The sequence below is a fragment of the Rhinopithecus roxellana genome, chromosome 7 (genome assembly GCF_007565055.1).
Source record: "Rhinopithecus roxellana isolate Shanxi Qingling chromosome 7, ASM756505v1, whole genome shotgun sequence".
In the NCBI taxonomy this organism is placed as follows: Eukaryota; Metazoa; Chordata; class Mammalia; order Primates; family Cercopithecidae; genus Rhinopithecus; species Rhinopithecus roxellana.
In genome coordinates this window covers 103232731-103246134 of record NC_044555.1, presented here as the reverse complement: position 1 = coordinate 103246134, position 13404 = coordinate 103232731, and the positions used below count along the sequence as shown (strand labels likewise).

Here is a 13404-nt window from a genome sequence, read left to right as displayed (position 1 = left end):
GCTTTCTTTTTTGGATATTAAAATGCTTGTTGGAGTTGGGCTATAAATTCACACTTTACCAGTGGATAGTGCCATCTAATTCATGATATCCCTTAGCCTGACTTGGTAAAATACCAACTTCAGGTAGTATAAAATCAGGTTAATGTCTTGCTTCATCAGTTGTCTATGTCAGAACTATGCTAAGTTGCTCAACCGAAAATGAGAAGACTTGTATTTACCTGATGTCTAGGTTTAAGGAGCTTATCGCATCCTTTTGCTACACCCCATATATTCCCTTCCCTCACATTTTTGTGAGGACATTCCAGAGAAAATTATAGGATGGAGTAAGACTGAATTCTTTTAGAGAAGGGCAAGCTGAGAGACCTGCTGAGAAGAAGTAGCTTGCTGGTGGTCACATGGCCAGTGTTGGGTAGAGCCAGAAATAAAACTGGTATCTCATGACTCTTCATTCCCTAAGCCCTGCTGCCTTTCTCCCTGTCTGAATCATCCTTTGGTTCACCTCCCAAAAAGAAAATGTGGGTGCTTGTTCAGATTTAGTAACCTCTGCATCTTTTAAGTTGTTTAAAAATTGCTTCACTCATTGGGCCTTTCTTTTTTCAAAAGACTATGAGAAACTTGTCCAGACTGCTTTGAGATTGGGGTGTACAGAGAGTCCTGCTGCCCTTCCAGGAAGGGTGCTCAGCCAGTTGGAGATAAATGGGGACAGAGTGTCTGCAACCATTTTTCTTTGCAACGTCTGAGGGCACAGTGGTAACTGGTTGTTTGAAAATAATGAAAATAATATATGTTTTGGGAGAAAATGTTCATTTCTAGTTCCCACTGGGCAGCCCTTGCTGAAAAGGTTGCCTGAAATATATATCTGGCTTCAGACTTCTGAGGCTTTTCTGGGCATTAGTCCTAGAGATTTTTAGTAGTTTTCCAGGGGCCCTCCCCAAAATATGTATGTAGCTTTACAATATAAAGAAGTTCTAAGTATTGAGCTGGGATTGAATGATGGCATTTATTTCAAATGAGATCATCAATTATTGTTAAGTATGTAGTCCTCATCCAATTTGTGCTTTCACATGGAGTCTAATTGTTAGGAAATTCTGAGTTGCTCTGGCTAAAGGAGGTGAAACCTTTGACTGGGAGAGCAGGCTTACCACCTCTACCCAGCGGAATCTCAGAGGCCATGTGATGTCTTCCAGACTTTCAAGCCGGCTCACTTCTAGCACATATAAAGGCTTGGAAGACCACATCTCAGAGAAAATCAACTGGTTCTTATTTTCCTTTTTGTTTTAGCAGTCTCTCAGAGCTGGATTTGCTCCTGGGTGCCGTTTGTCGTGTCTCCTCTATGTTGTTCAAAGGAAAACATCCCTTTTGCTTATCCTCAGATATACGAAATTGCTAATTAAAGTTTTGCTTTTCTGCTGTGACTCAGTCTTCATTAGGCTTTGCTCTTTCAGGGCTGAAATTTCAAAGTTTGGAACATCATCAGGGAGGTATTTGGGGTAAACAGGTAGTTCTGGAACAGATCTAGGAAGGAGCCTTCATTGTGATTGCTTCACAAAATCATTGAACATTTCTAAACCAAGAAAGGTATTCATGAATAGAAGAGTTATCCTTCTGTCTGTTGGAAATGGCTCAAGTAAGGCTGTGTTTGAAGGCAGATGGATATGTTAGATAACCTGCCTGTGTCCCATATAAACAGATAATTTAGTGATGGCTTACAAATGGCATCATGAACTTTCCTTTTTTCTTGAGCCTTAGAAGTTCTTCCAAGGAAAACCTCTCTGACCTACTTAGCAAATCAAAATTAGGGAAACTTTCTCAAATTAGACCTTTTGTTAGGATACTATTTTTCTCAGCTTTCTAAGTACAAGGTCACTCAGGTAACTACTTCTCATTGCATTAAGGTGGTCAGGGAAAGGTTGTGACTACTTTAATGGTCAGAGGACCCTTGCATTTATTTATGTCTTTCTCTTTACAAAGACCTCATTTAGATTCTTTTCCTGAAATTCATTCCTTCTTGCTAATCTCATTAACTCTCTTGCCTGAAGTTCTCTACAATCACTGTGCTCTAAACTCTACATAGAAATGTTGCCTCAGGCTTACAAAGAACTTTCTCCTGCAATCACAGCTTCCGTTTGCTCCCAAGTTCAGTGCATTCTTTCATGGACCTGGCTCTGCTGACATCCAGGAAGGAGGTATCTTGCTGGGGAGGGGATAGCACTGTAATTATAAATCAGACCTGTTTTCTTGGTGAGTCACTCTGATCCAGGTCTTGAACCAGGGTGCACCCTGTGCCCCTATTGCAGCAGCAGCCGAACGAGGTAAATGGTGCCTTTCCGTCCTTGCCCTTATCTTTCGGGACACGTAGGTCCTATTGAAGTGGAGGCTCATTAAACTCCAAGTCAAAAGAGCTCTGTGTCCTACAGCAACCACGGTATTCTCCTATTCAAAGACAGCCTCCCCACCCCCTACCAATTTGACCTCACTGGAGATTTTCGATGGATGCCTGGCATATCCTCTCACAAGGCTCAAGGCAGCCCAGGCTTCTGGCTGGCTGCTGTCTTATGATGATCTGGAGTGGAAGCGGCTTGGGTAATTGTTTCAGGGATGGTGGGAAAAAGGCCTTGGCAAGATCAAAGAGGGAAGATGCTGCGGGTGGGCTGCTTACTGAACTGAGTGCACAGGAAGGGAGAGTGTGGAATGTGAGAGGGCTGGCAGAGAGAGCCAGTGAGCCTTGTTCTTTGGCTTTAGGCTAGAATGAAAGCCATGGAGATTCAACAAGAAGGGGCCCAAATGTTAACCTTTTCTGAACTGCAGTGGCTAGTGATGATTTAGATGTCACATTGATAGCTCGTATTAGAGTAGCCAGTGCATTTTCTAGAGTCCCATTGCAATTCTACTCAGTTCTCTAAAGCTAAATTCATACCGTTTTACTCCATTTCCACCATTGTTCTTAAGGGCTAATATTTTCCCTTCTTTCTAGATCTCTTACTACTTATTTGATTTGTCTTTTTGGTTTTAAAGATACATAATTTTCTGCTACCACACCCATCCACAAAGCATCATAACCAATTTCCTCCTTCCCTGATATTAGAGGAAGGTGTCTCATAGGCATAGATATTCATATGTCTAATACTCCAAAATAATTTTCCAACAACAATAGGATTTCATTGGTGAAGGTAAATCTTATCCAGTGTTTTGATGGATTATAGATTTGGATGGAAGATCCAAGGATGTGAATTATGTGTGCATTTAGAGTATTGATAGGATACAGATAAAATACATATCCACCCAGGAATATTCCAAGGTGTTCTGCTCTTGCATTATTGATTTATTTGAAGAGCATTTCATCTAAGGATGGCATTCTCCATATTTATCTCAGTGTATTTCCTTCCTTCCTTCCTTCCTTCCTTCCTTCCTTCCTTCCTTCCTTCCTTCCTCCCTCCCTCCCTTCCTCCCTCCCTCCCTCCCTCCCTCCCTCCCTCCCTCCATCTATCATTTATTTATTTATTTATTTACTTATTTACTTATTTATTTATTTATTTTTGAGATGGAGTCTCGCTTTGTTGCCCAGGCTGGACAGCAGTGGCATGATCTTGGTTCACTGCAACCTCTGCCTCCTGGGTTCAAGCGATTCTCCTGCCTCAGCTTCCCAAGTAGCTGGGACTATAGGTCTGTGCCACCACATCCAGCTAATTTTTTGTATTTAGTAGAGACGGAGTTTCACCATGTTGGCCAGGCTGATCTCAAACTCCTGACTTCAAGTGATCCACCCACCTCAGCCTCCCAAAGTGCTGGGATTACAGGAGTGAGCCACCGTGCCTGGCCGCATTTACTTTTGAGTAGGTGTTTTTCCACCCAATGTGTTACAAGAAAGAAATTATGTTTACCCCCAAATAGAGATGGAGTGATCTCTCTGAGCTCAATTCTTTCAGTCTTTCCTATGATTCTGGCTCTTGAAATTCCTAAATTGGAAGCTTTGTGGGTTTCTCTTTAGTCGCCTTTAGCCCTATTCCTGAGGTAGCAAGTTTTTAGAGGTGGTTTTTTTTACTCTTCAATTCTTTTAATATCTACCAGTGGACCACAGCCTACTGGCAATGGACGGAGGCAGCTTGCTAATACCAGGGTAGTGTTACCAAATTGCTTCAGCATGAACCCTTACTTGGATCCAGTGGCTCCTGGGTAAGACTAAATCAGATCAAACTAAAATCAGGCTCATGGAGCAACATATAACCCGTGGTGTGAAGGAGAATAGCAGTAAAAATACACTTCAGTTGTGACATTTGTATAATAGTGTTTGGAGTTGTGGACAATACAAGGGAAGAGGAAAATTAGACAATGAAGGCACTGGACTTAGTTTTATATTTTTAGCCTTAATGTCCTTTAACCAATGGAGTGTTTGTATATGTTGGTGGTCATCCAGCTAGTATTAATAGTCTGTCCTTTCTGCCTACTGATCTGTATTTTCTTGTTTGTATTTTTTAAACATTAAAAATATTTACAGATATATTAGTATATCCCCAAAGAACCTTGCAAGTGTTATCCTCATTTGACAGATTAAGACATTAAATTACAGACAGATTAGGTGATACAGTCAGTGATACATTTAGGAAAAATCCCAGATCTCTTAAATCTAAAGCATTTTACCCTGTTCTTTGTCCACTAGTGAATAAATGGGAAGCTAAATGATTAAGTCACTTCCATGCAAGTGGCTAAGACAAATGGGGCTCTAGAAGCAATTTTGTATATAGCCATCCTTTAAAAAATAAGTTTGAAAGACACCCACAGTTGTTGGAAGGAGGGAAGAGATGCCATCACGTGGTATTCATTTGCAGGGATCAGATTTTCCTGAGTCAGAAGAGGGTTAAGAGATCTGCCAAATATTTGGGAACTGGTTCAAAATATTACAGAAGTGTAATGGAAAATCATATGATTGATTGAGCTCAAGAGTATTTGCCTTATGCTTCAATAGATTGCCTTCCCACTGTTCTTCCTCCCACTTTTATGATTTTCCTTTTAAAACTTATCTCTGAATAGGAATGATATGAAACTCTTATCTTGACTGGGTCAAAGCGAATACATTTATGAGGTGTGTGTTTGTTGTTTGTATATTTGCAGTGTTGCAGATACTATGCTCATTTTTGTTCTTGAATGTAATAGTTATTTAATATTAACTGTTCACCAAGAATATAGTGACCAGTAAACTAGAACTAGAACTTAAGAGAGATACCAAGGAAAATAGAAGGGCTCTACCCTTAAGTTGCCTATGGATATTGCCTTCCAATTGAGGCAGAAATTTTGTCTTGTTTCCCGCTGTGTCCCTTCTGCTCTCATTTGTAAAATAGGGCCTGATGTATAATAAGCATTCAGTAAATATCTGTTGAATAAATCCACACATGAATGAAATCTTTAAAAAATGACTGCTAATACAGTACACATGATGAGAAGCTATAGAGAAAAGCAGCAATCAGGATCAGGTAAGATTATTCAAGGAAGAACTCTTGGAGAGTTTAGTGATTTAGTAAGGAGGGATAAGAAGTGATCAGACCAATATGAAATTTGAGTATTTGCATAGTAGACCTGGTAGAATTTTAAGGCAGGAGGAGCCTAGATTGATAAGGGCATTTTAAAGAGCCATATCTAGGCTGAACACAGGGGAGTGTGACAGTAGACTGAGTGGTAAACATAAAAGCATCAAGTAGTTTGAGGTATGGATGAAAGAGAACAGCTCTGGTCTAAAGAAGAGAGGAGGTAGGTTTAAAAGTGCCTTGGATATAATAGGTACCTAATAAACACTAATTGAATGGGTGTGCAGTAGGTTAGTAGGTTGCTCTTTCTTTCTTTTCCTTTCTTTCTTCTCTCTCTTTTCTTCTCTCTCTCTCTTTCTTGTCTTTCTTTCTTTCTTTTTTTGACAGAGTCTCTGTCGCCCAGGCTGGAGTGCAGTGGTGCAATCTTGGCTCACTTTAACCTCCGCCTCCTGGGTTCAAGCGATTTCTTGCCTCCGCCACCCAAGTAGCTGGGATTATAGGTATTCATCACCACACTCAGCTAATTTTTGTATTTTTAGTAGAGACAGGGTTTCACCATGTTGGGCAGGCTTTTCCCGAATGCCTGACCTCAAGTGATCCACCTGCCTCAACCTCCCAAAGTGCTGGGATTACAGGCGTGAGCCACTGCATCCAGCCGGTTGCTTTTTTTCTTAAATGACTATTTCAGGAAGTCTGTTACAGCAGCTGTATATAGGATGGACTCATGGGTGTATGTGTGTGTGTCTGTGTGTATGCGCATGCAAGTGTGTATAGATTAGGAGAGCAACTGAAAGTAAGATCTGTTAGGTGTTAATATAGCTTAAACTGTGTTGGCTATGAACATATAAAGAAATGAAATAATATGAGAGATGTTAGAATTAAGACATAGTGATAGATTGGATATGGTAGACAAAGGAAAGAGGGAAGAATGATAATTCCAAGATTCTGAGACTGGAAAAATTAGGTAAGTGATGATGATGACTGAAATGTCAAAAGGATGACATTTTGAGGAAAGATGAAAGTCATCTGGGGCATGCCAAGTTTCAGAGTTAGAAATCTTACAGTCACCTAGAGGTCTGTGACTGAGGATAACATGATAACATTAAAATATTAGTGTGGCACAAAGGAGATCTCCAGTAGTGCTGCAGTGTTGAGCAAGGTTTCTGAACCTCAGCATTACTGACATTTGGAGCTGGACAACTCTTTAGTGGTAGTGGTAGGATGCTGTCCTGTGTATTGTGGGCTGTTTAGCAGCATTCCTGGCTTCTAGTCACTAAATGCCAGTAGCACCCCACCTCCAGTTGTGACAACCAAAGATGTCTCCACACATTGCTAAAATGTCCCCTGGAGAGTTGGGCATGGTAGGGGGTGGGGGGGTGATTGCCCCCAGTTGAGAACCGTTCATATAAAGCCAAAAAAGGAAACTGCCATAGATTGGACCTTGGAGTACAGTAGGAGGTGGGAGTCAGGTTAGGGTTAGAGAGAAAGTGGATCTAAAGATCAAGCCAGGGAGTAAATGTGGTGTAGGGGTCTACATTAAGAAAACACAGAATTGGAGAAGGCAAGGAAAGGATTTGACAACTTCTTGAAAGTTGGCATTTTGTAAGAAAACTTTAATACATTAAAGGATTCCCTCCATTCACTGAATGTTCAGGAGGGATTTGGCTTAAATAATAGATTTACTTAGAATCTTTAGGGCTCATGGGTACTGGTCTCTAGATTAGAAACTAGAGTCACTAATCTGTGGTCCTCACAACTCATTTTATGCACAAACACTCAAACCACTATCTTGGCTTTGGAAACTTTTTAAGTGAACCTTCAGTTCTTTGAACACTGAAAACAGAAAAATAAATCATCTAGGGTCTTATGACAAAACCACACATTATGTGGTATGTCTCTTGCATGTACATACACACAAACTAAAGCAAAATTTTTGTTTTTACCTATAAGAATGTGTCAGTACAGAATTCTAGGACCCCATTTGGCTGAGCCCTCTTGGATATTGGTCAGTGTTGAAGGTGAGAAGGGGATTCTGATCCATAACCTATTTGGGAGTTAAAGACTCTTATAGATCTTCTGAGATCGTGTATCTAGCCCTGCTTTTTTTTTTTTTTTTTTTTTTTTTTTTTTTCCTTAACTTCTTAAATCCTGGTGGGGCAGGGCATTCCTAAGAGAGAGAATATCACCTCCAGAGGCAGTGAGGGGTGAAATATTATGGGCTATTCAGTAACCTTAAGCTATGTAACCGTACTGAAGCATCAAGTATGAAAAGATGATGGAGCAAAATAAGGTGGGAGGCCCATTCTCTAGGGAAGACAGATAACAGACAAAAGTGAACATGAATATAACACACACAAAGCTCTGGCAATTGTTTTTTCAAGTGAAATTTTAAATAGAACCCTAATACGTAAAGCACATAAAAGAGGAACTGTCTGATGTAACCCACCCACTATAGTGGCCCCTAAAGCACCTCCACCAAACACTAGGACTCTGCATCACCATCTGAAGACCTCTCCAGGGGTTTGCCAACTTTTCTCTAAAGGATCATATTGTAAATGCTTTGGGGTCTGTGGACCATGCAGTTTCAGTTGCAACTCCAGCTGCTTGACTGCCATTGTAGCTATGAGGCAGCTATAGACAAAATCAGTGGACATGGCTGGATTTGGGCGGCTGCTGACCATTTTGGTTTGCTGACTCCTGAAACCCCCCTCATTTTTTTTTAAACAAATGAGATCTCTGTAGCTGAGAATAGAGAAACAAAGTTGCTATTAATAGCACAGCTAGGACTAGAACCCAAGTCTCCTGATGGTCAGCTTGTTCCTTTACCTTTCATTGTGCTGTCAGATAGAAATTTCTGATATGTATATCTGTGTGTGTGTCACATACACACACACACACACACATACAAACACAGCGAGAAAGAGGGAAGAGAGAGAGAATGAAAAAGAGAGAAAGATAATTAGTTTTGCCTAAGGGTCTTTATTTAAATAGTACTTTTGATCTTAGGTAAAATATTTCTTTCTCCTAAAGTAGACGTACCTTGCAAATCATGTCATTTGGAGAGAAATATGGTATCCTTGCAGCTACTCAGTGGTTGCTTCTAACTGTATTTCCAATGAACAACTTGCTATCCAAAGATATCTACAGCATAAAGTGTTTGAGGCCTAATGTTATATGTCTTCCTGTGGGGAAATCGCTATATTTGTGTTGTCTAATTAGACAATGAGGTGATCATTAGAGTTACTAAGAGAATGATAGCCATGTCAAGGATATCTGGAGTGAGTGTTCAAAGTTCAGAGGACTGGAATGTGTATGACTTGGTATTAATTTTTCTCTAAAAAAGAACAAACAACCTGGAGTACTTTCTGTACCATATACTCTACTAAGCACTTAATGCATCATCTCATTTGATTCATATAAAGATACATGGTGATTTGTCATGACTAAGGCAAAAGTGAAGCACATAACGTCCAAGATAGTAGTGGAGTCAATAAAGCCTGTAGGTCTTTGTTCCTTTTTACACGTAGATAAGATCTAGAAAATGTAGAGAGTGTAACTTAGATGGTTGGCTTTGTTGATTGCATCTCTAGGATCTTGCACTGGTTACATGCAAGAGTTGTCTTTTTCTACCCTAACTTGTCTAGAGAGTAGGCATTTACTAGGTGATTATGATGTTTATGGGTGAGTTGCACTTTTTCTCATTTTAAATGAGGTGGGAGAATTATGCCAGCTACAATGGTCCTGCTACCTTGTGGAAAATCATCCCAGTGGCAAATCAAAATGGGATATTTTTTGGCTTGCTTTCTGGTATTTATCTGACCTGCATGCCTATCTTCGGCCAACTCAGATAACTCCCCGGGCCTTTATTGCATTTCCCTTCCAGAGAGTTGGTTCAGTGACTTATATTGCGGGGGTGCTTTTGCTAGGATACTTTGGTTTTCTTTCTCAAGAAGTCCACATGGCCCTGGATTACTTATTTTTCAGTTTTCTGAGCTTGCATTGCAGTAGTTTACCACAAGGCAAGAACTGCATGCTATCTAAGTTTAATTGCCTTTAAGTATAACTGCTGTAAGCCTTAGTAATTATAGTTAACTTTCTCTGTATTAACATTGCCCTGCTCCCTTAGGGCTTTCAGAGCAATTCACAAATAAATGCATTCAGCTTTAAATTGCTCATAAGGATTATAAGACCCAAAAGGTGAAGGATAGAGGATGTTTCCTTCTCTCCAATTATTCCAAGCTTAGCAAATAGGAAGACAGAGGCAAAATTTTTGATTGCCCTAGTCAATGTTGTTATAAACAGCCACAAACCCCGGGGAAGAAAGGTTTAAACTTATTGAGATAAAGAGAGTGATGGTGTTTTGTTTGTTTTATTTCCTAGGAAATGTTCTAATGGATAAAAACATCTAGGCTTCGAACTCACCTCAACTGGTTTATAAGGCTAGATTGAACTAGACTTGGAATGAAAGGAAATGTCAAGGAAGTACAACAAAAGTAGAAAAGGTTTTTGTTTTCCAGTCACCTAGGCAAGGCATACTACAGGTCTGGTAGGAAAATACAAGATAGGATTCCTTCGACTTAGAGAAAGTTCAGCAATTCCAATTTGAGGAGGGGGCCATTATAAGACAAGGAGGGTTTTTCCACCAGTACATGCTAGTGCTGTCTGACTGGAAATTCTACCAAGTAGTGATTTGGACTCAATACCATGAAGGTTTCTGCAATGAGGGAGTCAGGTTGGTTCTGCCAGCTGGGCCCCAGCTAAGTAGCTGTTAGGCAATGCTGGTAGGGTGGGTGACTTCTTATGTTTCAGTTATCTACCTAGGTAACTCAAGAGCTTGGGAATTTGTTGAAAAGTCAGAATCAGATACCTGAATTTCTTTTTGACTAGGTTATCAATAATATTTTCATATTTTTATCTGAAGAGTGAAGGTGTCCCTAACATCAACTTCCATCAGAAGGATAATGACAGACGTGCCCCACTTGGAAGAGTTTCTGCTTTGGAAACAGCTATGAGTTGATTTATTAGCATTGAGGGGGCCCCACAAGTGTTACGAGAAGCTTCATCTGCTTATTTGTTAACAAGTTGGGAAGCCTGCAGTTTCCCCATATCTTCTTTAAAGATATAGACAGATAGATAGATAGATATACCATAGGGGTGTGTGTGTGTGTGTGTGTGTGTGTGTGTGTGTGTGTGTGTATGTGTGTGTGTGTGTATCTTCTTTAAAGATATCTTTAAAAAAGATATAGCTATATATCTGTGTCTTTAAAGAAGATATAGATTATATATCTTTAAAGAAGATACGTATCTTCTTTAAAGAGCTCTGAGATCTTTCTCATTATTTTATCTGCATAGAGCCAAACTTTTGCTTCTAAGCTATAAGGTTACAAAGAACTCACACTCTTATTCCCTGCTTACTTCTACATTTGCTTTTGGATATGGCTTATAGGCTTGCAAAGAGAAATAATAATGTTTGACTCATTTAGTTTCACTTTTGAGTCATTAGTTTGAGACTTTCGGGATCTTTTATGGTTCCAGAATAAAAGTTATGAGACTATAACCCAGGTTCTCCAATTCAGGCTCATGAAGTAGCAATCACAAATAACCTAAAGAACTAGCACGGCAGTGCTAGGCAATGTGGAGGGTAAAGGCTTTTGAATCATCACATGACACCTTTACTTTTGAGAAGCAGAAACTTCCCAGGAGAGCAGTGATGGATTATATGGGGTGATTACCAGGACCAAAGACTTCAAAAAGACAATTCTGACCTTGTACCTTCAGTAGTTAATCACCCTTTTTCTCCCACTTGGAGAAGAGACAGCTACATAAAAGTGGGTGGGCTTCCTTTCCATACCAAAGCAAACCTTTCTTCCTGGAGATCCCCCCTTTTAAAGGATTTGCCTAATGCAATAACCAAAATAAGATATGCCTTTCCCAAGAATATTCCATATGAGAGTGAAAAAGACCAGAGGTAAGGATGTGTGTAATCGGGAATCTGAAAAACTTGGCTATCGAACATAGATGGTACTGATGGGAGTAGACTTTGGAAAGGTATAGAGATGGGGAAGAAGGAAGAGGTTTAAAAGGGACTCTCGATTCCTTCACATTCTCTGTATGAGCAATACAAGGCAGCCTGCTACTCAACCGTGAAGGACCTTCTCGCCATCCATTCCTTTTTGCAGCTGGACTCTAAAATAAGAAGAGATCTAAACACAAGGCTGGATTTGGGGGATACATAATTGACCCTGTTGCTTGCTGTTTTTCCTTTCACCTTGCAAATTACCCAACGTGGATTTCCAGCTGAAAAAGAAGCAAGTGTACGTTGACAAGGTGGAGAAGATGCAGCAGGCCCTTGTACAGCTCCAGGCAGCATGTGAAAAACGTGAGCAGCTAGAGCACCGTCTCCGGACACGACTGGAGAGGGAACTGGAATCCCTGAGAATCCAGCAGGTATGGAGAACTTAAAGGAAGAAAGGGGAAAAAAAGTCAAGAAAATGACATTATTCCTGGTTGCTTATTTTTCAGTTGGCATTTGATGTGAACACTGAAAGCGCACACTTGCTCATCTTTACATTTTTCTCCCACCTAATCTTACTCCAGAGTGCCTCCCAATTGTGAATACAAAGTCTGTTTCCTTAGCTTCCTATCCCAGAAATATCCTTTAAGCCTATGATCTTGCACCTTTTATTTTCACATGAACTCCAGGAACAGTAGATGCTGGAAGAATTAGAGCTGCTACACAAATACACGCCTTAATATTGTAGAACTAGAAATGGTCTTCAGAAATCATCTGGCCATACCACTCTTCAGTTTTAGATGAATGAAAATCAAGACTAGGAAAAGTTGGCACAAATCGCTAATGATAACCACAAGTTACGGGCAAGATAGGAACTAAATCCTAGATTTTTTTTTTCTTGAGACTGAGTCTCACTCTGTTGTCCAGGCTGGAGCACGGTGGCATGATCCCAGCTCACTGCAACCTCCGCCTTCCAGGTTCAAGCGATTCTCCTGCATCAGCCTCCCGAGTAGCTGGGATTATAGGCATGCACCACCACGCCCAGCTAATTTTTTTTGGTATTTTTAGTAGAGACGGGGATTCACTATGTTGACCAGGCTGGTCTTAAACTCCCGAACTCAGGTGATCCGCCTGCCTCAGACTCCCAAAGTGCTGGGATTACAGGTGTGAGCCACCGTGCCTGGCCAGATTTTAAAATTCTCGTTTCTGTTGTGTGTTATGCTGGCAGGCAGGGATGGCAGTTTTTAGCCCATTAATTCACTTTCTGAGTAGCATGACAATTTGATATGACAGGCCCCTTTCCTGGCCAAGGGAATCTCACATTCAAGCCCGTGATAGGAAGTCCTGTGGCCTTAGAAGGAGATCTGAATTCCCCCTGCTTCTTTCTGAATCAAGAGTCGAAACAGAAGTAGGCTGGGCAGTAATCCTTTCCAAGAATAGGGGCTCAGACACCATGGTTCTTCTCTCACTAACTTGAAGGTTCTCTGCATCTGGCCCAACAGCGTCAGGGCAACTGTCAGCCCACCAGTGTTTCAGAATACAATGCCGCTGCACTGATGGAGCTCCTTCGGGAGAAAGAGGAGAGGATTCTGGCTCTGGAAGCTGATATGACAAAGTGGGAGCAGAAATATTTGGAGGAGAATGTGATGAGACATTTCGCTCTGGATGCTGCTGCAACCGTGGCTGCTCAGAGGTAAGTAGCTGGTAGGGCATGAGTGGGAAGAACAGAAAGGTCACTGATTCATAGATTTTTCCAGTGTTTTATTTTCTTTAATATTCTGGGTCCACCCCCACTCCCGTTTCTGCCTAAGTGTGTTTTCTTTCATCTGATTATGCAGGGATTGAACGGCTGTAGAGACAGAGAGTCAGGGA

The 13404-nt window shown here is 40.8% G+C and overlaps 1 protein-coding gene across 3 annotated transcripts in view; it reads left to right on the top strand.

Moving 5' to 3' along the window:
* The window catches only part of AMOT (angiomotin), a 67318-nt gene that overhangs the window by 38370 nt on the left and 15544 nt on the right, over positions 1–13404 (top strand). For all 3 annotated transcript variants that reach the window (XM_010353291.2, XM_010353289.2, XM_010353290.2), the window contains 2 exons: positions 11817–11966; positions 13035–13225. In XM_010353291.2, the coding sequence (XP_010351593.1) occupies positions 11817–11966; positions 13035–13225 (341 nt within the window). The remainder of the gene's footprint in view (positions 1–11816; positions 11967–13034; positions 13226–13404) is intronic.